The 23,478-nt window shown below is 49.6% G+C and overlaps 1 protein-coding gene across 1 annotated transcript; it reads left to right on the forward strand.

Annotated features, from left to right (window-relative positions):
- Positions 1 to 4,656: 4,656 nt before the first annotated feature.
- On the forward strand, positions 4,657 to 17,861 carry LOC308359432 (UPF0764 protein C16orf89 homolog; the record flags this gene model as incomplete). Its single annotated transcript, XM_080830469.1, has 8 exons — positions 4,657 to 4,867; positions 8,851 to 9,000; positions 10,270 to 10,420; positions 11,446 to 11,563; positions 13,283 to 13,418; positions 14,091 to 14,195; positions 15,274 to 15,360; positions 17,698 to 17,861. 8 exons carry the CDS (start codon positions 4,657 to 4,659, stop codon positions 17,859 to 17,861), a joined length of 1,122 nt encoding a protein of 373 aa, XP_080686595.1.
- Positions 17,862 to 23,478: the final 5,617 nt, after the last annotated feature.

The raw sequence follows: 23,478 nt of genomic DNA on the forward strand, positions 1-23,478 counted from the left end.
CGGGCGCCTGGGTGGCTCAATGGGTTAAAGCCTCTGCCTTCGGCTCAGGTCATGATGTCAGGGTCCTGGGATCGAGCCCCGCATCGGGCTCTCTGCTCGGCAGGGAGCCTGCTTCCCCCCCACCTCCTCTCTCTGCCTGCCTCTCTGCGTACTTGTGATCTCTGTCTGTCAAATAAATAAAATCTTTTTAAAAAAAAATATAGTGAAACAATTCATATTGGCCGGTTCCATTTATATACAATCAAAACTACCCTTTGGGGGCTCTTGGATAACTTAGTCCAGGCCCTTAAGCGTGGACTCTTGATTTTGGGCGTGGTCATGATCTCAGGGTGGGGAGATGGAGCCTGGGGCGGGGGTGGGGGCATGGTGTCCAAGCTCAGCAGGGAGTCTGCTTGAGATTCTCAACCTGTCCCTCTGCCTGTCTCCCCACTTGGTGCATTCAGTCTCTCTCTATCTATCTAATAAATAAATCTTAAAAAACAAAAAAACTCCCCTTTACTGTTAGAAGTCAGGAGAATGACCTGCCTTGGAGGACGGGGTGTGAGTGGGAGGGGGCCAATACGGAGCTGGTGAAATCGGGCTCCTCAAGTTGTCTTTCTGGATCTGGGTGGGAGTGGTCCTTCTGAAAAAATTCTTTTAGCTGCAAACTTGTTCATCTTCCAGGATGTATGTTGTACTTGAATAAAATGTTTACAAAGAGGAAGGGAAAAGGACAAAGAAGGAAGTAAAAAACACAATGATTTCAAGTGTGTGTGGTTAAGAAGGAGAGTTTTTTCCACTGACAGTCTCATTTTACCCCATAAAGTAGTCACACTAAAGAGTTTAGTGTGTGTACATGTGATAGCCTTTTAACTTTGAACAGGGTCCTCTTGCTGAGAAACACTGAGAACATTTAGGTGAAGCCTCCTCACTGCGCTCAAGCTTCTCTCACTCATGCACTGGAAACAAACAAACAAACCTCCTTTGATAAGAGCCTAGACAGGGCAGCACCTTGCAGATGTGGTTCCAGTGTCCCTAGAGTCCAGCTCAAGACTTAGCGTGTGTGTCTCATTTGCCTCTCACAATAGCCTTGTGACTCCTTTTTTACCAAAAAGGATGTTGAAGATCACACCATTAATGAGTAAGTGACAGAGATAGGGCTTAAAAATTTAGCTAAAGAGGGAAAGGAAAGATGAGTAAATATGTAGAGATGGGAGGGATAGGCAGACAGACATGGAGGGCAGTCTCCTTAGTCCCTCAGTTGCAGGTGCGGGGGCTGTAAGGCTGGAGGATACACCCTGCCCACTCTGTCCACCCTCTTGTGGTGGGATGTGGCTGGGATCTGGAGACCTCAGCCTGGTGGCTTTCATAATCTTGGGCAAATCACTCTCCATCGCTTGGCTTTCCTGACCTGTAATTTAAGGAGGGGACTTCCCATCTCAAATGGGCCCTTCTGCCCTGATGATCTAGGAGGATATGGACCAGGTCCCATCGTTATGACAAACCAAGAGTAAATGCCGTGCTCTAGAAGATAAAACCCTGGCTGGCAAAGGAGTCAGGATTGCTTCCGCAGGGAGAAAGGAGCAAGATGCATCACCAGCCAGAGGTGTTTCAGAGCTCATCCAGCTCTGCTTGTTCTGCCTACCCATTTGTTATACATCACATATGAAATTCAGTCCTTCCAAAGGTCAGGAGGGTTTGTTTCCCCTTTAGAGACTGGAGATTGAACTCCAGCAGGATCACCTGATTCTTAAGATGCGGACTCAGGTGTTGGAATTCCTGCACCACTTCATACTAGCTGTGAGAGAGTAGGTCACAAGAAATCACTTACCTTGTCCCCTAGAGCCTCAGATTTTAAGTTATAAAAGGGAATAAGAATAGGACCCACTTGGGTGCCTGGGACATGATCAAGGGTCCTGGGACCGAGCCCTACATTGGGTGCCTAGAACATGATCAAGGGTTCTGGGACCAAGTCCCACATTGAGCTCCCTGCTCAGTGGGGTCTCCGGTACTTCCTCTCCCCCAACCCTCTGCGCCCTCTCTCTCCCTTCCTTTCTCTCAAGTAAATAAATAAAATATTTTTTAAAAAAGAACAGGACCCACTTCAGAGGCTGTTGTAAGGATTAACTGAAGTGAAGATAGTGATGAGCTTCTCCTAGAACATTCATTCTCGATGGCACACCCAAAGGAATAAAAAAATGGTTGTTTGAGAGGGAAAAAAACTTAACTCTCCCTATATGTAAGACACAGATATAGACACAGTGCACAAACAAATACATGGTATAACTGCAATATTAAAATGTCACGGTGTGGGGCGCCTGGGTGGCTCAGTGGGTTAAGCCTCTGCCTTCGACTCAGGTCATGATCCCAGGGTGCTGGGATCGAGCTCTCTACTTGCCAGAGAGCCTGCTTCCCCCTCTCTCTCTGCCTGCCTCTCTGCCTGCTTGTGATCTCTGTCTCTCTGCCAAATAAATGAATAAAATCTTTTAAAAAATAAATAAATAAAATGTCATGGGGTCACCACACAAAAACGTATGCATGAGGAACCCTCTTATATCATTGGTAGGAATATAAGATGATGCAGCCCCTGTGGAAAATATTTTGGTGGTTCCTCAATAAGTTAAACATAGACTCACCTCAGGATCCAACACCTGCCTCATAGGTATATGGCCAAGAAAACTGAAGACAGGTTTTGGAAACAAAAACTTGTAAGCAGATGTTTATTTCAGCATTATTCACAGTAGCAGAAAGGTGGAAATAACTCATGTGTCCATCAACAGTTGAATGGCTAGGATATAATGGGATCTAACCCCACAGTGGGATGTTATTCAGCCATAAAAAGGAATCAAGTCCTGAATCATGCTACAATATGGATGAACCTGGAAAGCGTCACGCTGAAGGAAGGCAGTCAGACACAAAAGGTCATATACTGAATAGTTCCCCCAATTTTAAGAAATGTCTAGAATGGGCAAATCCATAGACATTGAAAGTAGATTCATGGTTGCCAGGGGCTGGGCAGTTGAGGAGGCGGGGTGGGAGTGGGGAGTGACTGGTAATTGGGACGGGTTTCTTTTGGGGCAAACGAAAATGTTTCAGAATCAGAAAGTGTTGGTGGTTGAGCAACCTTGTGAATCTACTTTAAAAGACACTGCTGAATTGTACACTTTAAAAGGGCGAATTTTATGGTATGTGAATTATATCTCAATAAAGCTGTCATTCTTAAATGTTCGGGAAAAAATGTATAAAAAGGCTGGCAGGGGTGGGGGAGGGAGGGACAAGAATGAAATTAAATGGTTGACCTACAGCATGCCCACAAGGACCGTCAAGATGAAAGTTTTGGTGGCGGTATTTTTATTATTTTTTTTACAGATCTATAATCTGTTAACTGAAGCCCTGGGAGCCAGATATGTTTCTGCATTCAGAACTTTTTGGATTTTAGAAAGACAATATGGCGCACGTGCATATAACCATCCAGCAAGGTTCAGGACAGGACCCAGTAAACCAACATTAAAAAATTTCTGCAGGGGGCGCACCTGGGAGGCTGAGTTGGTTAAGCATCCAGCTCTTGGTTTGGGCTGAGGTTGTGATCTCGGGGTCATGGAATCGAGCCCTACGTAGGACTCTCCACTCACTGGGGAGTCTGCTTCTTTCTCAGTCTCTCTCTCTCTCTCTCTCACTATCTCTCTCTCTCCTCCTCTCCCTCTGCTCCTACCCCCACCTGAGTTCTCTCTGAAATAAAGGCATAAATGTTTTCTAAAAATTTCTGCAGGGAAACATATGCGTTCACACTGAACAAGCCAAAGAAGGGCTCTAAGTCTTCAGTGTACAATACAGCAGCCACATGGGATTGTTGGGCTCTTGAAATGAGCCCAGCCCCTGTTGAAATGCACCTCAAGTATAAAATGCCACATTTCAAAGACTTCATTTGAGAAAACTGATATTTAAAAAGTTACAAAGTTAATCATTTTATATTGATTCCATGTTGAATGTTTTGGATCCATTGGTTCAAGTAAGATAGATCATTAAAATTCATTTCGCCTGGGTGCCTGGGTGACTCACTAGATAAGGCATCTGACTCACGATTTCAGCTCAGGCCTTGACCTCAGGGTTGTGAGTTGGGCTCCATGCTGGGTGTGGAGCCTTCTTTAAAAAAAAATTAATTTCACTTGCTTTTCTTTACTTTTTAAAATGTGGCCACTGGATGATTTTTAAGTGCCCACGTGGCCCGCCCTTTACAGTTAATATCCTGTTTCAAACAAGCTCGTTCCACACTTATTTCAAACAACAAAAAAGGAAAAACCTTTACGTTTCCGTGTTTTTAGATCTGGAGCATAATTGCAATTGGTAGGTCCAAGACTTAGCCCAAGGGCCTGGAGAATCAGAAATGAGAAGGAAAGGCTGGGAGCTTGCAGCCAGCTGGCTCCAGTCCTGGGTTGGCCTGACTGCTGCCCACCCCGCCCACCCCACCCCCCCACCCCCCTGCGGTAAGCAGACCCCTCCAGCTGCCCTTCCCATGGCCCTCTGCCCAGGCTACCCCAGGCTGCTGGGTCAGCCCTGCCCGCCAATTGTCTCCAGCTCTGCAGGGGAGGAGCTAGGAGGAAGGGACAGGAGGAGTGTATATGGGGGCGGGCTGCCTGGGACTGAAACACTCCACCAGCCTCAGGCAGAGGGCCAGCCATGTCCAGCCCACGGCTCCCGCTCCTGCTCTTGCTGCTGGTACCACCACCCCCTCTGCAGCCCTCCTCACTGGCACCACCGGACACCCCAGCGGGCAAGGCCACCATCACGGGCATTATCCTCTCGGCGCTGGAGAGAGCCACCTCCTTCCTGAAGAAGAGGCTGCCTGAAATCAACCTGGACGGCGTGGTGGGGTTCCGGGTGCTGGAAGGTGGGTGCACTCTTGTTCCCCTGGACGGGCCACCAGAAAAACAGTTCTCAGCCAGTCACCTCCCTGCTCTGCTAGAAGGCTTGCTCCTTTTGGAGCACTCTTGGGGCCCTGCTGTACTCAATTATTTTAGAAGCAAAAAGGATTCAGACACTACATGGGAAAGATTTGGAAATTATTCTTTTCCTGGGAGGGAATGATTCATTTGACAGGGCTGGTCCTGATCTGTCACAAACAAGATGGACAGAGGGTGTATGCCCTTTCAAGGGGCCTTAATGGGAGCGTGGCTATGGAAAAAACAGAAACCCTTACGATCAGGCTGCAGTGCACTCCCTCCACTTCTAGCCAAAGCCACCTGAAGGCTCCAAGAGCCAAGTGTTTGTTCAGCTTTCAGGGATATAAGATCCTCTAGAAGGAGCTGGCAATAGGCCAAGGCAAACAAGGAACCACCCCACACACATTTCCAGTTACAGGAGCCCCTCTCCAAAGGCCACCTTGACCTAAGTGACAAAGAGCTGACTTAGTATCAGCCTGGGTCTCTGGCTGGGCCCCCCTTCCCCATCACCCCCTCTGGATGGCCAAGGCAGCTTGCCACCTCCACCCACCTGGACTCCAGGTCCCAGCAAGAGGAGGGGCTCTGGGACAGGTCTGCTTCCATGCCTGGCCTCCCAGTGTCCTCCCCACACTCCTGAGCCCCCAGGTGCCATCCTGGAGACCCCCAAGATCCAAGATCCTCTCAGGCTAGGACCAGGGTCTCCATTTAATCCCAGCCCTGTCCTATAATACCTCTAGAAATGAATAATAGTAATAAACCACAGGGCTGGCTTCCCCATGAGGCACAAGATACTTTCAGAGGCCCACGAAAATGTTTTGATCTCTCTCTCTCTCTCTCTTTTTTTAAATTTCATTTATTTGAGAGAGAGCGTGTGCACGAGAGAGAACATGAGCAGGGGAGAGGGGCAGAGGCAGAGGGAGAAGCAGACTCCCCACTGAGCAGGGAGCCTGATGCAGGACTCAATCCCAGGGCCCCGGGATCATGACCTGAGCCGAAGGCAGACACTTTACCGACTAACCCACCCAGGCACCCTGTTTTGATTTCTGTTAAAGTCAGAAGGAATAAAAATAAACTTTTAGGTCAAAGAGAATGCTCTAATAGATAATGTCAACATATCCATATTTACACTTATACAGTCTTAAGACGTCCTCTTTGATCTATTTTTTTAATAAAGAAAGGGCCCCACAAAGCCACAGCATGTGGCCTGGCAAATGTACCTTTGGATGCTAGTAATCTCCAAACAGCCCAGAGGGGGAAATGTTCTGTTTTGCTCTCCCTGCAAGTGGGGACTCTGAGGCACAGAGAGGTCCAGTAACCTCCCTATGCTTCACAGCTGATCATATTCAAATCGACCTCCAACAGCCCTTGAGGGGAGGGTGGACATTGCATTGACTTTTCTGACCACCCTAGATGTCAGGCACAGCACTGGGCTCCGTCCAAGCAGCCGTTGTTGCTCCTGGAACAAGGCAACAGGTTTTGTCAGCAGCCATCCCATGGGTCTGTCGTTGCCTTATGGAGAGAGAAGGAAGGGCAGGTGGTCCCCTTGGCCGTGTGCTTTCTGGGGTCCATGAGATAATAAAACATAAAGTTTGCTAAGTACCCAGTAAGTGCTGGCACAAGGTAAATGCTCGTGTGTGGTATTTTGCTGACTTCTCCCCACAATCCTTGAAGTAAGTTCATTATGATTATCCCCTTTTATCAATGCAGGGACAGGCTTTAGAGAATGTCCGGGGTCACATAGCAACCAAGTGTAGGCAGTGGGCTTAGAACCCTGCTCTGTCTGACTCAGCGCCCACCGTCTGAATCATCACGGGGTTGAGGTGGCTGGGAAGGAGGGAAATGGAGGCCCAACCCAATACCATACAACAGCCTCAGACCAGGGCCACCCCCTCCTCTCCTCTCCTCTCCTCTCCTCTCCGCTCCTCTCCTCTCCACAGCTCTCCCCTATCCCTTTGCCATAACCTATAAATGCATCACAAAATATCCCCAAACAGCTGCATAAAACAGCAAAACAGTTACCATCTCACCATGACTGTTTGTCAGGAATCTAGGAAGAGCTGGGCTAGGGTTCTGGCTCAGGGTCTCACATGAGATTGGAGTCAAGATGTCGGCCAGGGCTGTGATCATCCGAAGGCTTGACTGGGGCTGGGGGAGCCACCCCGTTCACTCCCAGGCCTGACAAATTAGTGCTGGCAGGTGCCTCACCATGTGACCTCGCCATATGGCTACTTGTGTGCCCTGGCACATGGCAGCCGGCTTTCCCAGAGCAAGTGACCTCAGAGAAGCAGGGCAGGAACCTCAATGTCTTTTAGAACCAAGCCTTGGAGGTCACACAGCATCACTTCCCCAATTTCTTATTTGTTTCGAGGGTCAGCTCCATGTGATGCAGGAAGGCCTTGAAAGGGTATGGAAACTGGCAGGTTGCCGCAGCACTCCTTGTGAAGGTCCTGTCTTCATTCTCAGCCTCCCAGGACAGAGATAAGGGGTTCACATTCGGCGGGGGGGGTGGAGGCGGTCCAGTTACAACAAGATACCCATTGGTCTCCTGAATCCTTTCTGCTTGGGGCTAGACAAGTGGACATTGACCCTCCCTAAGAGAGAAAAGGGTCCCTCCAGCTGCCTCTGCCAGCCAGGACGGTGATCCAAAGGTGGCAGCAGCAGCCACCCAGGCAGGGAGAAATACCACCATGAAGCCAGGTTGGGTGCACCTCATTGCTACAGAGCCAGGCAGTCTGGAACAAGGCTTCAGAAGCAGACAGCCTAGGTTCAAGTGCAGGGAGAGAGCCAAAACTGGAGAATAGTGTTATAGAGCCCATCACCCCCCACAAGACTTGCTTAACACACTCTTAAACCACATCCTCCCTCCCCATCAAAGTTCTTATCTGGACTCAGGCCATCTCTCATCCTCTCAGCCCTGTGCTGAAGCTTTCCCTCACGACTCCTCTCTCGACCACCTCTTACCTCCCCACCATCACCATTTTCTCCCACCCTTGCAGAACCACTGCTAGTCGAAATGTGAAATTTGAAATGTGAATTCTAATGTGAAAATTAGAAAAAGGTGTCTCTTTCCTCAAGTCGCTTGCCTGCCATCTGCTGGAAAATTGTCTTAATACAAATACAAACCCATGATAGGAATATATGCTGCCCTTGTGCAGTATACAACCTGCTCAACTGTACACCGCAGCTCTCCACCCAGCATCTGAATCCCTTCCTCATTCTTGTACAGCAAACCTTAGATCTCCCTAATTAATACTTACAGCTAAACTTTATTAAGTGCCTACTTTGCACTGTGGACAATTCTAAGTCTTCTCTATGCATTAGTTCATTTAATCCTTACAACTCCCCACTCTAAGAAGTAAGGACCATCATTTCCCCCATTTTATAGATGAAGAAAGTAAAATGGAAAGAAATTAAATATCTGTCTCTGGTCATCCAACAAGAAAATACTAGAGTCAGGATCTAAACTCAGGCCCACCTCCTGAAACCAAATTCTTAGCTGCCAACTTCCAGCCCACTGGCCCCACCCCCATCACCCAGCTGAGCCCCACAGGTCTAATTTCCAATAAGCTCAGCCAATTCTTTCCTCTCAGGAACTGGAGGAGAAAAAGAGGTTCAATAAGCATTATAAGTTGGGGCACCTGGGTGGCTCAGTGGGTTAAAGCCACTGCGTTCTGCTCAGGTTCATGATCCCAGGGTCCTGGGATCGAGCCCCGCATCGGGCTCTCTGCTCAGCGGGGAGACTGCTTCCTCCTCTATCTCTGTCTGCTTCTCTGCCTATTTGTGATCTCCATCTGTCAAATAAATAAATAAAATCTTTTAAAAAATAAAAATAAATAAAAATTTAAAAAAATAAGCATTATAAGTTTGGATAATCTTTTCTATTCAAATTGTTTGTCAAATGATGGAATGAATGAGGTCTTTTCCTTTCCAGTGCAGCTAAAAGGTGTTCAGGAAAAGTGGGCCCGGGACCCCCAGATGCAGCAGCTGAGCCTGCGTGTGGGGAAGCTGGTGGAAAAGCTAGAACCTCTCCTTCACAGATCCATCTCCTACCTCAAGCTGAGTGATCCCAAGTATCTAAGAGGTAAAAGCAGGGGCTAGAGTCCCGTTACTTCAGGAACACAGCATCTGGGGCACTCCTCCTGGTGTAATGGAGAATCTGGGAGAATCTGTAACCAACTGATTGCTATGGGTCAGGCACACAGGCTGAACCTGGGGAATGTTTGGCCATCCCTGGCCAGCTTGTGATGACCTCTCCCACTCATATGGGGAGTGATGAGACGGGGAGGGGTTGAATGGTGGGGCAGAGTGGCTGGGAGTAGGGACCATGCCTCCCCTCGTTCAGCTCACCCCAGGCTTGAGAGCCTTCATCCTAGACAAGAGGGGAGGGTCTGGTCTGTCCCAGAGAGTAAGATATCTCAAAAATCATTCAGCCCTTTGCACACCAGATATTAGCATTCTGCTAGTATCTCTCTGGTGTGAATCATTCCCGGGGTGATAGAGGGGGGTGATGTATAAAACCAGCCCCTCATGCTTGTTCGGCCACCTAGACTCCCAGCTCCCAGTCAGGTGTGTGGGAATGAACAAGGAGATGGTTAGCCAGTACACCCTTCCTTCTCACACATCAGCCCAGCTGCACTACCTCTGATCTCCACGTGCCCCATCCTGGCCCTTAAGACCATCCCAACCTGTGTTACCCTAAAGAAGTCCCTCAGCATCTTTCTTCCTTTTTTTTTTAAGACTTTATTTATTGGGGCACCTGGGTGGCCCAGTGGGTTAAAGCCTCCGCCTTCAGCTCAGGTCATGATCTCAGGGTCCTGGGATCAAGCCCCGCATCGGGCTCTCTGCTCAGCAGGGAGCCTGCTTCCCCCTCTGTCTCTCTGCCTACTTGTGATCTCTGTCTGTCAAATAAATGGATAAAATCTTTAAAAAAAAAAAAAAAAGACTTTATTTATTTATTTATTTGAGAGAGAGCACAAGCTATGGGGAGGGGCAGAGGCAGAGGGAGAAGCAGACTCCCTGCTGAGCAGGGAGCCTGACTAGGGGCTCGATCCCCAGACCTGAGATCATGACCTGAGCTGAAAGCAGAAGTTTAACTGACTGAGCCACCCAGGCACCCCAATTCCTATTGATTTAAAAAAATTTTTTTAGAGGAGGAGCTTCCTGAATGTTTCAAACATAACGTGCAAGCAGCAGGCAAGGCTCAGAGCCTTGGTCAGGCTTGTGTGCAGTCAGGGCTACCTGGGCAGGGACACCCAATTCCTGGGCTTGGGCTGTAGGAGCCTGGATGCAATTAAGCAAGGCATGGTGCACTGCCCCTGGGTGTTTTCTCCTCGCCCCGCCTTTCTGCCAGAGTTCCAGCCGACCATCCAGCCTGGGTTTTGGAAGCTTCCGCACGCCTGGACCAGCACAGATGCCTCCATGGTCTACCCCACGTTTGAGCCACAGGACTCCTTCTCCGAGGAACACAGTGACTCCTGTCTGGTTCAGCTGCTGGGAACAGGGTGGGCCCCCTACACTTGCCCTCACTTTCCAAAAACCCAAATCACTTGCTCTCTGCTAGTCCTCCTGTCTCCACAGTCCAGGGATCTGTGCAGAACCAGGCAGAGCCTCCCCACCTCCCAGCCACCCTGACAACCAACCTCTCTCACCCCCATTGCACCTAAGCTGCCTCCCCCGCCGCCCCGCTCTCCACTGGAGACTTCCAGCCGGGTCCAAACATCCACCCCACTCCCTGCACGCCCCGCCCCCCACCCCCCACCCCACTGGTCTCTCACACCAGAGTGATCCTTTCAAAAACCACATCTGAACATTCCGCCCCCAGTATGAAGCTACCTGTTGTTCCCAGAACAAAGCCCCAGCTCCTGCCGCCCTTACAGGTCTCCAGTCCCCTCTAGTCCAGCCCTGGGGCTCTTGTCAGACCCTCAAAAGGACCTACTCTGTCCCACTTCTAAACCTTTGCCTGTGCCCCGCTGGCATCTGTGGTCCTCCTCCAACGCTGCCCCACCCCAACCCCCTGCCTAAGTAACCCTGCTTACACCTCAGGGCCACTCCAGCATCCTTCTTCCAGAACCTTCCCCGCCCTCCCATAGTAGGCTGACTCTCCTAGCACCACCGGTAGCCATAGATAGAATTTACATTGGTCGAGGGTTCTAGCCTCCTCACTGGGCTGTAGGTCTCTGCAAGCAGGAGTAGAGCCTAGTGAAGCTCACAGTTTCATCCTGCTGTGCAGGGGGCTTGGAACCAGCCCTGAATCAGCTCTAGGTTCATAGAACGGCTGGGTAGGGTAGTGGGTAGTCCCCCAAGGACTGTACTTGGGGGTCCCACGGAGCAAGTCACAGTCCCTTGGAGCTTGTGCAATCCAGGATAACTCCAGGGTCGCCTCCCCTTGCTGGGGTAGCACAGCTGGGTCCCTGGAACATACTGGGGTTCTAATAACTAGTGGGGGACCGGGGGCCGGGGCAGGCTTCACGTCCTCAGGCTTCCTTCAGGGCACCCTTCTCTAGGACCCGCACCACTTCTTCCGCAGGACAGACAGCAGCCAGCCCTGCAGGCTCTCAGACTTGTGCAGGACCCTCATGACCAAACCCGGCTGCTCGGGCTACAGCCTCTCCCACCAGCTGCTGTTCTTCCTCTCGGCCAGAATGGTAAGTGCCCCGCATGGGCCAGCCACACGCACAGAGGAGAGCCAAAGATTAGAAGGGGCTTGTGGCAGTGCGGTTTTGCATGCTACACACCAGGAAAATAAGCGGGGTTTGGGGCTTGTGCTTTGGACATCAGGAGGGAGAAGTAAGAGGGGCCTGCCATCTGTCTGCTGTAACATTGAACCAAACTAGGGGAAAGGTGGGGGAGGCAGGATTTGGGATTCTAGTTGGGCAGATCGCACTGCATGCAAAACTGGATTGTAGGCGTCGGGAAAACAAAGAGAAAGAGTAAAAGAGAAGCAGCAGAGAGAACTCAGTAAACGATAACAAATGGAAAAGGATTTCGAATATTTGGTCCATAGGAGCTTCCAGAAAAACAAACCAAGACAAACCAGCCCCACCCCGACCTCTGCAACCCCCAATGCTCTTCCAAGCCCAGGAGCTCAAACTTCACTAAATAATGATAATAATTCTTATTTTTATAAAATTATTTTTATAATTTTATTTTTTAAACATTTTATTTATTTATCTGAGAGAGAGAGAGAGAGAGACATCACAAGTATGGGGAGGGGTAGAGAGAGAAGCAGTCCCCCTCACTGAGTAGGGAGCCCAATGCGGGACTGATACTGGGACCCTGGGATCATGACCTGAGCCGAAAGCAGACGCTTAACCCACTGAGCCACCCAGGCGCCCTAAATAAGGATAATAATTTTTAAGCATATATATTTCCCCATATAGAAAGGTAAGGCTCATTATCTCCGTTGAAAGAGGTTATTTCTTGTGCAGAAATTCTTAGCTGAGGGGCGCATGGGTGGCTCAGTAGGTTAAAGCCTCTGTCTTCGGCTCAGGTCATGATCTCAGGGTCCTGGGATCGAGCCCCGCATCGGGCTCTCTGCTCAGCGGGGAGCCTGCTTCCCACTCTCTCTGCCTGCCTCTCTCCCTCTTGTGATCTCTGTCTATCAAATAAATAAATAAATAAATCTTTAAAAAAAAGAAAAAAGAAAGAAATTCTTAGCTGAGAAGGTACTTAATGTTTTAGTTAGGCAGGTTTTTTAAAAAGTTATTTTTATTTGTTTGCAAGCTGTCCCTATCCAGTATTTCTGTAAATACAATAACAATCAAATTACGAGGAAAATTATTTTGCTTATTAGATTGGACAGGTAGAAAGCTACTCTGATACAGTGTTACGGAAACTGGCAAATCCACCTCTCGTCTCCTGTCGTGTCCCTGAGACCAATCCGTGGCCCACACTTTGAGCAGCACTGAAGCTAGCCAGCTGGGTTAACCTGGAATGGGAATGTGGCAGCAGGGAATGGTTACATCGCTCCAGTATCAGGCTGTGTCGGGTACTTCCCACCTATGGTACCACCCATCCAAGCGAGCACCTCTGGTGCAGTCCCAGACACATCGCCCTTCCCCTGTGGCTGAGACCCTCGAGGTTCAGAAAGGTTAATATGGCCGGCTAAGGTCACACCATTCCTGAGTGGCCGAGCTGGGACTCAAAATTAGCTCTTTCTGATCTGCGCCCCACCCCACCCCCCACTCCACCCGGAGATGGAGCCCCCAGCAGTCCAGGGGTATAGATGGGGAAGAAATTCTGGGAAAAGAGGAAAGACCTGCCTCAAAGGCAGCCTCCTTCCAGATCATCTCAGAACTACCAAGTTTCCCCGGTAGCAGAGTGGGGGTGTGTCATCCCCCCTTCTGGTTGTTTCTTCCCCTCAGAAGGGATGCACAGAGGGGCTGTTCCGCCAGAGTCAACGCTACATGAATCTCTTTTGTGCCAACATGATGGACCTGAACCGGAGAGCCGAGGCCATTGGATATGCCTACCCGACCCGGGACATCTTCATGGAGAACAGTGAGCCCTGGCACTCCTCTCTACTGACAGAGTGGAGGGGTGTGCGTGATCCAGGGGGCGCACGCGTGCGCGCACACACACGCACACACACACACACGCATGCACACGCGCGCATGCACACACACACGCACACACACGCACGCACGGCCTGCCGTGTGTGTATTTTCTTTAGCAAAAGAAATACAAATGCCCCAAGTAACTTTAAACTTCAGATAAACCGAATATATTTTTAGTACAAGTATATCCTGAACATTCCCTGGGATACTCTTGTGCTTTAACATTCGCGTTTGTGTTTCTCGGACACTCGGCTTTAACTGGGCGTCCTGTATTTTACCTGCCACAACATGACTGCTTCCTGCCCCCCAAGGCTGACACGGTGATGGAACTCTGGACTGACTGACCAGCTCAGAGATGAGGCAGGAAAGGCATCTCTTAGTGGCTGCTCCTTGGCGTGGGGGTCTGGATCCCTCTACTGACACTAACTCTTGAGTGACTCCCGTCAAGACCCTCCGTGGGAGGCAGGACCTAGTCTGGGAGTTGCTTTATTCCAGCCACTGCACTGAGCCCCTACCTGCTGGCAGGAGGAGGCCCGTGGCCCTGTGCAGCCTTGGACGGTGGAAACCAGTGGGCCTGGGGGCAGGGCTGTAGAGGATCCTCTGTCTTTGCTTCCAGTCATGTTCTGTGGAATCGGTGGCTTCTTGGACTTCTACAAGCTCCAGTGGCTGGAGGCCATTCTCAACTGGCAGAAGCCACAGGAAGGATGCTTCGGGAGGCCCGGTGAGGTGCACGTCCACCCTGGCTGAAAGCGGGAGGCTGGTGGGGGCCTGGGTTTCTAGGCCAAGTGAAGAAAGGTGATACAGCGGTCCTAGTGGCTCAGAGAGAGATTTGCAACACATATTTACATGCAAACACACAGGCGAACACACACACACGTGGAAATGGGCTTGGATCTTTGGAAGCCAAAACTTTGCAGAATGGGAGACAGTCTTGTTGGAAGGTGTTGGCCCCCTGCACCTGCAGGAACAAATGCATTGCTTTGGTGACTATTTCCTAAGCACCTGCTTTGGGCCAGACCCTTTCTAGGCTGCAGGGAATACTAGGGCCCTGAAGAAAAGAGGCAGAAGCCACCTAAATTAACTAATAAGTGAATTAATTGTGAGTTCTGATAAGAGCTGAGAAGGGGAAACAGGCTGAGAAAGAAAAGAATATGGAAGGTTTCTTTGGGCGGGAATATTAGGGAGCCGTCTGGAGCAAGTGGCATAGAAGAGGAGGCAGAGAGGACACAGCCCCTTTCCAGCTGTGTGACACTGGGCAGCTGGTCCTCTTTACCTCGCTGAGCCTTGACTTTCTCATCTGTAGATAAATGGGTATAATAATTTCCTTCCTGAGCTATGAGGAGTAGACATAATACATGGGAAACCATTTGTCCTGTGTATGGCACAGAGGAGGTTCCCAGTACATGCTGAAGCCTGGGATGCTCAAGGAGGCAAAGCTTTTGAAATAAGATAGTCTATTTTTAGAATAGAAGAGGTGATAAAATGAAGATTCTGAGGTCCTCAGACCTTCCGATTGAGCAGACAGAGGGTGGGCCTGTGGAATTGCGTATTTAAGAAGTTCCTCCACATCAGCTGTCCTGATATGTGGTTGGGGGACCACAACGGGAGAAACATCAGCAGAGGACAAATTTAGGCAGTGTGTAAGGATCTGCAGACAGATGCTCCAGGAACCTTCTGGAAGGACCTCCAGAGGCAAGTCCTGAGTTTCTTGAGGTATTGTGACGGGGGTGGGGGGTAGGTTTGGTGAGTAAGGTGTGAAAATCCATCTTGAGAAGGTCACCTGTCAACTCTTCTCCCAGCTGCTGAAGATGAAGAATTATCGAAAGCCATTCAACGCCAAGAGCATGTTTTGAGGAGAGTGAAGAGGCGAGAAAAACAATTTACAGGTAATGAAAATACCCAGGGGCGTTCTGGGCATGAAACCAAGACACACCCCAGAAAGGCTGCAGACAGATTGACCTCAGTGGAAATGTGCCTTATTCCCTCAGGGCAGGGTAGGAAGCGGGAGTCCAGAGATCTTGTCTCCAGGAAAGGAACATAAAAGAAGTTTCAGCATGTTACTGAAAATCACAACAGAGAGCACCCCCTCTCTGTCTAGGTCAAGTCAGGAAAACGGAACCAGTACCGGGAACTTGAGGCAGGGGGAATTTAATGCAGGGAACTCTTCTCAGAGGTGTTGCAGGAGATGAACCCAGAAAAGTGAGAAAACCCAGAGACTAACCACTGCAGGAAGCCTCGACCCTCACCGGAAGCAGAGCTGGAGGGACTGTGGAGCAGGGCGGGGTTAGGAGAGTCTGCAGGGGCTGGACATGGAGGACGCAAAGATGGGGAGGAATACCCCGCCTTCTCCCCTCTTTCAGCTTGTGTCTGCTACTGCTCAAACCTAGCCAGAAGCTGATGGGCAGGGCATCCTGGGAGATGTAGTTTGGAAGGGTCAGTGCACTGTGGTTTGGAGCCCTAAAAGGGCAGGAGGGAATCTTTGAGCCAACAGGCAAGTGACCAAAGCAATCCCCGTGGCCACATGTCCAGATGTCCCCAGCTTACACCTCTTGTCCTGGAGCCATTAGAAATAGTACCCCCTTTCCTCCCCGAAGTGTCCCTGGTTGAGATGATAAATTACGTGGTAGTCCACCAGTGTAGAGAAACCGAGAATCAGATATAGTTATATTGGGAAGGGAAGAAAGGCAAGATTTAATATGGGAGGGAGGGAGGAAGAAGGAAGGGAATAACTGATTCCTTTTTTTTATTATTATTAAAAAATAAATATCTGCAAGACACAAGCAGGAAAGGAGGTGTGATAGCCAGCCCCCAGAGCAGATGCCCAGCTTAGGTTGGTGGATGATTCCAGTAACTAAATGTCTCCCCGTGAGCCCCACTGTAGCCTCGTCATCTGCCTGCAGGTGGGCAAGGGAAGGGAGTGGAAGCACAAATCCAAAGTCTGGGCTCGGGGAGGGAGAGAAGTTCTCAGGAGACTTCAAGAGGCCCCTGACACAGGGGGCTGTGGCTACCCACGGCCAGGTGGTAGGGGTTCTGCTGTGCACACACTGGAGAGCTGGCTGCTCCCTAGAGGCACACAGCTGGACCGTAGGACGGAGCTGGGGCTGGAGAGGGAGCTGCAGAAAGGGCCGAGGTCCTTCCGGGGTCCCTACAGATTGATGGCAGTGGAGAGAACTGCCCAGGAGGGAGCAGCGCTTCCTTTCCTTCTGGAGCACAGCCCCCGCACACCCGTGAAGCAGGGGGCAGCCAGCGTGGAGATTTAGGGCACAGGATTTGAAATCACGCTGTCAGATGGAATCTGCTTCCGCTTCTTCCTCACTGTGGGGGTCACTCAACCTTTCCAAGCCTCCGTTTCTTTATAAAATCGGGACCTACCAGTGCCTCCTTCATAGAGCTGCTGGGGGTTAGTATCAGATCACCAAGCAGAGCACTCCCCATGGCATTTGGCATATGACAGTGTGAGCTGCTGGCCTGCATAATTAGGCTCCTTGGAACCTGCATTCTCCCTCCCTCCAAAGGCCCTAGCTGGGGTCCTTCCCATCTCCAAGACCGTGAGGGGTGAGGAAAGTCCTGGCTCCCTCCCCACCTGCTCAGAAACAGAGGTGGGTGGCCCACTTGGGGGTTAGAGAACATAGAAACCTCTAAGAGGTTCTTGTCTCTGGCAGGTGTCAGGCAGGTGCTCAGGGTCACCTGGGACTGGACAAGATTAAGGCAGGAATGAGAGAGGCTATCAGGGTAAAGAAATGAGCCCTGGGGACTCCAGGGCTGGGGAGCTCAGCCCTGCTACCAAGCTTTGGTTTCCCTATCTGCAGAAGTGGGCAATAGGGTGCTATCCTAGAAGGTCTCATGCAGGCCCTGAGAGCAAGGGGAGGCGGGAAGGAGCTGGACAAGGGTGTGGCCTCGGGTCAGATCCCAGGGGAGGGGGCTCTGGAGTGGAAATTGCACCTGAGTCACCCCCACCCCCCCCCGAGATGGAAGGCTGGTCTTTTGTGTCCTGTATTAGTAAGTCACTGGGAGGAGGCATAACCTTGTTGATGAGGAGGCTCCAACCGGATGGGGTCATTTCTCTGGAGAAGGGGGCCATTAGTGGCCAGCACTCATGGCAGCTGGTGGATGGGTGACTGGCCCGGGACCTGGCTGGCTGGGGAAGTATCCGAAAAGCACTCATGACAGAACTGTGGCCAGTATACACAACAGGATTCACAGGGAGGATTCTCTCTCCCCAGATGGCTGTTCCTCCCACAACACAGCCACGGCTGTGGCCGCCCTGGGGGGCTTCCTCTACGTCCTGGCGGAATATCCCCCAGCAAGTGGAGAGCTGGGGCAGTCCTCACAGGCACCAGCCGTAGTCGCTGAGACAAATGTTTCCACGCCTGCCACTGGAAGGTGAAAACAGATGCCGTTCGTCAGTCCTTCCTCCCTTAAATCCCGGTTCCCCGGGCCATGCCCCGACAAGGAGACAGCAGAAGAAACAACCAGCAAAGCAACCCAGCTCCGTCCCCTCGGGGAGCAGGGCCAGGGAGGGTGATGTGGGGCCGGAGCCAGGCGTGGGAGCCAGGCGTGGAAGCAGATGAATAAATTGAGAGAGCAGTCGAGTCATGTTTCTCAGCCGTGGGGACAACTTCTAGGGCTCTGTTTCAAGTCACGACACAAATTCCAAAGAGACCCATAACGTGAGCGTTAAAGGCAGTTTGTTCAGATGTCAACGGTTGCATCTTTCCCAGCGGGAGAAATAAGGGTCTCTGAACGTAACAGTTCGAGGCATGACCGAACTTGAGATATGGTCACAAAAGGCAGAACATAAAATGTTTACATCCGTGCAAGGAACTCTACAGTGCCATGTCGTGTCCTGCCACAGCCGTGTCATTTGACAAAAGGCAGTGTGGCATCGTGGTTAATGGTGCATCTGTGCTTAGGCTGCGTGAGTCCAAATCCCAGCTGTCCCACTGATGAGCTGTGGGTCCTCGGCAAGGTCATTCAACATCTCTGTGACTTTGTTTCCTCATCAGTACAACTGGGATAATTACAGCACCTGCCCGAAGATTACTTGCAGTGCTGTGACCATCATCTTTGTAGGGTACCGAGAACCATTCCTATAACACAGTAGGTGCCAGGTGAGTGTTACCTCCTGCAGCAGCAGGGATGATGTCACATTACCTGGGGAGCTTGTCCCAAAGCAGTGGGTATGGAGAGCTGACTTGTCAGCCCTTTTCTTATTCCCAGCACGTGCTTCCTCCCTGGTGTTCTGCTTCAGTGTGAGTATATCTGAGCATGTCAGCTACAGTTCTGTTTTGTTTTGTTTTCCTGATGTACAGCTGACATACAATTCCTTGGAACTCTGACACAAATCTAGTGTTGGAGGAAAGACCTTCTGGAATGTTATCATGGGTCCAGCCACTGTCTGTGGTACAGATATCAGGCTATGTACAGAGGCATGTCAAAAGAAGACTGGGGTCGAAAAATCATCTAAAAACCCAGTCCTTTGGACTTGAAGTTTCTTTTTTTTTCCTTCAAAGATTTTATTTATTTATTTGACAGACAGAGATCACAAGTAGGCAGAGAGAGAGGGGGAAGCAGTCTCCCTGCTGAGCAGAAAGCCCGACATGGGGCTCAATCCCAGGACACGGGGCTTGATCCCAGGACATGGGGCTCGATCCCAGCATCCTGGGATCATGACCTGAGCCAAAGGCAGAGGCTCTAACCCACTGAGCTACCCAGGCACCCCTGGACTTGAAGGTTCTTTAAGTCCATAACCTTGCTCTGCTTCGGAGTGAAAAGCAGTTGCTGTGTGAGTACTGAGTTGTACTGGAGAATCTGAATTCAAATGCCCGTGCTCCTTCTGTGCTCAGCTGAATAATCCTGCGGGGGCCAGTGGTTCTTCTAAATCTTTCTCTTGGGAGTTAGTCTCCTCTGTCTAATCCTCTTCTGGTGCCTCTGAATGCTTTCCTGAAAGTGCTCTTAAGTTGTCAGGCACAGAGAAATGGTCCTGGATTTCGCTGACAAGTTTGACTTGCTTCTGGGTTGCTAGTTTTCTTGAGGAACCAAGGGCTGGAATTTAATACCTACTTGGCGCTCCATAGGCTTCAAGGATTTCTTCCACACACTGCATCACAAAGCAAAGTTTACCAAGACAGGCACACAGCCTAGAGAGGGTGGGCAGCCCATTACCGGATTAGGGGGATTATGTCTCACCCCGTGTCCTTCCTGCATTCTAGATGGATTAGTCACTGGAGCCTGACACTGATACATTTTTAGAAGGCTTAATTAACACAACAAGGGTGGGGATGAGGCGGGCAATGACTCTAGCAGAAATCTGGGTTTATAAGCCACTTTCAGCAAAAGGGAATCCTAAAGCAAACTGGAACATGGGAAGAAAAATTTGCAAGATGAACCCCACTTGAACTGTCATGTCTTTGGGTTATGAGGGGTGTAGGGCACTGAGAAGAAGTAAAAACACCAATGATGAGTCTCTTTACCACTCCCCCACCCCAGACCTCAGCCTCTCACTGGAGATGAATCCCATGGGCATTTAACATAATGTGGAGGTGGGCCTTCGCTTCCCATATTCTAAACACCCAGCACTGGCTTGCTACCTTCCTAGAGGAGTTTCTCCAAGTGTGGCCTGTGGCCGCTGGCATCAGGACCAGCTTGGGGAAATCTTGTTAAACATGTAGATTCTCAGGCGCTTGGGTGACTCAGTCAGTTAAGTGTCTGCCTTCAGCTCAAGTCATGATCCCAGGAGTTCCAGGATCTGGATTGAGTCTGGACTCCCCACTCAGTGGGGAGTCGGCTTCTCCGTCTGACCCTCCCCCCTCTTGTGCTCTCTCTCTCTCTCTTTCTCAAATACATAAAATCTTTAAAAAACAAACAAACAAACATGCAGACTCTCTAGCTCTGTCCCTAGAGATTCTCATTCAGCCCCCAGGAGGGGTCCTGGGGACATGTCTCCTTGACAAAATCCCAAGGGATGTTGATGTTCACCAAGGCCTGGACCTGTACGACATCAGGTGGTAGATAAAGGGAATATCTACGGTTGACACTGGGGCACTGACCTCAATACGTCAATATGTCATATCCAGAGGTATAAGTAAGGTTCCTCCATCACGTCCTCCTCTACCCTGCAAGATTCTTTTGGCTGGTCTGGAAATTAAGTTGACATGAGACAAATTAACAGGAGAAAAACAAAAAAGAAGTGTAATAAATGTGCATACTGCCTGTCTACATGAGAGAGACCCAGGAAAACTGAGTAAGTCCCTGCAGTGGCCTAAGTGGTCACCCTAAATACCATTCCCAGCTAAAGACAGAGAAGATGTTGGGGCTGGTGAGGGTCCCTTATGGGAGGTTACCAGGGAAAGCACAGTAAACAAGAGTAGACTGAAGTCCGTGCTTTCTCATAAGTTTCTAGAAATTTAGGATCATCCATCCACTCTTCCTGGTAATGAGATGAAAACACACTTACAAAAGGGTAAATTCTGTTTTCAGAACTTCCCTTGTGTTTGCAGTTTCTTAAAAATAACCAGCTTAAGATGATCAGTATGCCAAAGAGGCATATCTTGGGATGGCAAAATTTGCTTTCCTACACTACCTCCTCGGTGCTCACACTCACCCCACTGTGATTTTAGGTGCTCCAACAATGTTACTGTCAAAAGCATGTTCCCAATAGGTCCCTCACTCAAGATAAAAATGTCTGCTGTAAATGAGGATTTGTGTTAAACAAATCATTGTGTTTTTAAAGTATTTCCCTTTAAGATGTAAACACGTACAGGAAAAGTTGTGAGCTCAAACTTCAGAACCACCTGCCACCTCTGCTAACAACTGTGTGACCCTAGGTCAGTAGCTTGCCCTCTCTGTGCCTCCATTTCCTTTTCTGTATAATGGGTAGCGCAATATCCCCCAGTCCAAGTGGATATGAGCCAGGGGAAAGACCTCTACTAAGAAAGTGAGAAAGCAAACAAAGAAAGGAGATTGATTGCCTATAGCTTTATGTCTAGTTGGCTGTTAGTTAAAGCTGTTTGTGGGGCACCTGGGTGGCTCAGAGGGTTGGGCGTCTGCCTTAGGCTCAGGTCATGATCTCCAGGTCCTGGGATTGAGCCCAGCATCAGCAGGCTCCCAGCTCAGCGGAGAGTCTGTTTCTCCCTCTCTCTTCCTCTCCCCCAGCTTATACTCTCTCTCTCTCTCTCAAAGGAAAAAGAATTTTTCTAAAAAGCTGTTTGCAATTGGTCATCCTTAACATTTTGATCTCATAACCTTGAGGTATTTACAGGCTTAGGTTTTGGTTTGCTTCTTTTTAAAAAATTTTTAATTATTTTAATTCAATTTAGTTAATATATACTGTATTAGTTTCAGGGATAGAATTTAATGATTCATAATTTTCATACAACACCCAATGCTCATTACATCAAGTGTCCTCCTTAATGCCCATCTTGGTTTGCTTCTGTAGGCAGTGTTAAAGAAAAAAAAAAAAAATGGGTGCCTGACAGACTTAGCCATAGAGCATACAACTTTTTTTTCTAAGATTTTATTTATTTATTTGACAGACAGAGATCACAAGTTGGCAGAGAGGCAGGCAGAGAGAGAGGAGGGGAGGCAGGCTCCCTGTCAAGAAGAGAGAGGGCCTGCTGGGATCATGACCTGAGCCAAAGGGAGAGGCTTTAACCCACTGAGCCACCCAGCCCCTCCCCCGCCACCCCCCCCCCCCCAGCATACAACTTTTGACCTCAGGGTCGTTGAGTTCCAGCCCCACACTGTGTGGAGAGATTAGCTTTTAAAAGAGTAAAAAAGGGACAACAGCTCCCCAGTGGAGTAACATATTCCAAGCCCCATGTCAGCCAACCAAGACTTAATATCTGACTTAAATTACAGTTTAAGCCTCTTCCAGGAATGAAACCTTTAACCAGTCAATTACCTGGTCAGCACTAGTGAAGTCATCTGTACTATAGGCCCTTGTCCTTCCCTCAAAGGAAGATGACCTTGCCTGAAACAATCCACTCTTTCTTTGTCTCACTCCCCTTCTGCCTATAAAAGCCTTTCATTTTGTACAGCTCTTTGGAGCTTCTTTCTATTTGCTGGATGGGATGCTGCCTTATTCTTGAGTCATTGAATAAAGTCTATTTGATCTTTAAATTTACTCAGTTGACTTTTTTAAAAAGATTTTATTTATTTATTTGACAGACAGAGATCACAAGTAGGCAGAGAGGCAGGCAGAGAGAGAGGAGGAGGCAGGCCCCCCGCTGAGCAGAGAGCCTGATGCGGGGCTCGATCCCAGGACCCTGGGATCATGACCTGAGCTGAAGGCAGAGGCTTTAACCCACTGAGCCACCCAGGTGCCCCTGACTTTTGTTTTGTTTTGTTTTGTTTTTTAAGATTTTATTATTTATTTGACAGACAGAGATCACAAGTAGGCAGAGAGGCAGGCAGAGAGAGAGAAAGAAGCAGGCTCCCTGATGAGCAGAGGGCCTGACGCGGGGCTCGATCCCAGGACCCCGGGACCACGACCCGAGCCGAAGGCAGAGGCTTTAAACCACTGAGCCACCCAGGCGCCCCCTGACTTTTGTTTTTTGACAGCAGACATGGCATAAAGCCATATCAATCTAATGGCCTCCTTGTTTAATTAATGTAATAGGCTGCTCAGCAAACGGAGACTTTCCATGGGACTTACATGCTTAGGTATTATGTGCTTGTTATGTGTTTGTCAAAGGAGTGACACAGTGGGGAGGAGACTGCCTGTACCTACATCTTCCAGTCGACATAGAGAAAAGCAGACTTCCGGGGACAGGGAAACTGGTAGCAGGTCTGGGCTTGTTTGCTAAAGACTTTTTGCAGCTTGGATGTAAAGATTAGAAAGGCACATCCCTTCACGTCGATATGATGAGGAAGCAGGAGGTAAGCTTCCTTACCATGTCAGCTTCTGCTCTCAGAAGCTGACAACCCACAACCACCCCTCCCACCTCCCATTCTTCTCCTCCCCTTACTCCTTGTAGGAAGAATGACCTTACTCCAGAAACTCT

The sequence above is a fragment of the Martes martes genome, assembly GCF_963455335.1.
Source record: "Martes martes genome assembly, chromosome: 18".
NCBI classification, from domain to species: domain Eukaryota; kingdom Metazoa; phylum Chordata; class Mammalia; order Carnivora; family Mustelidae; genus Martes; species Martes martes.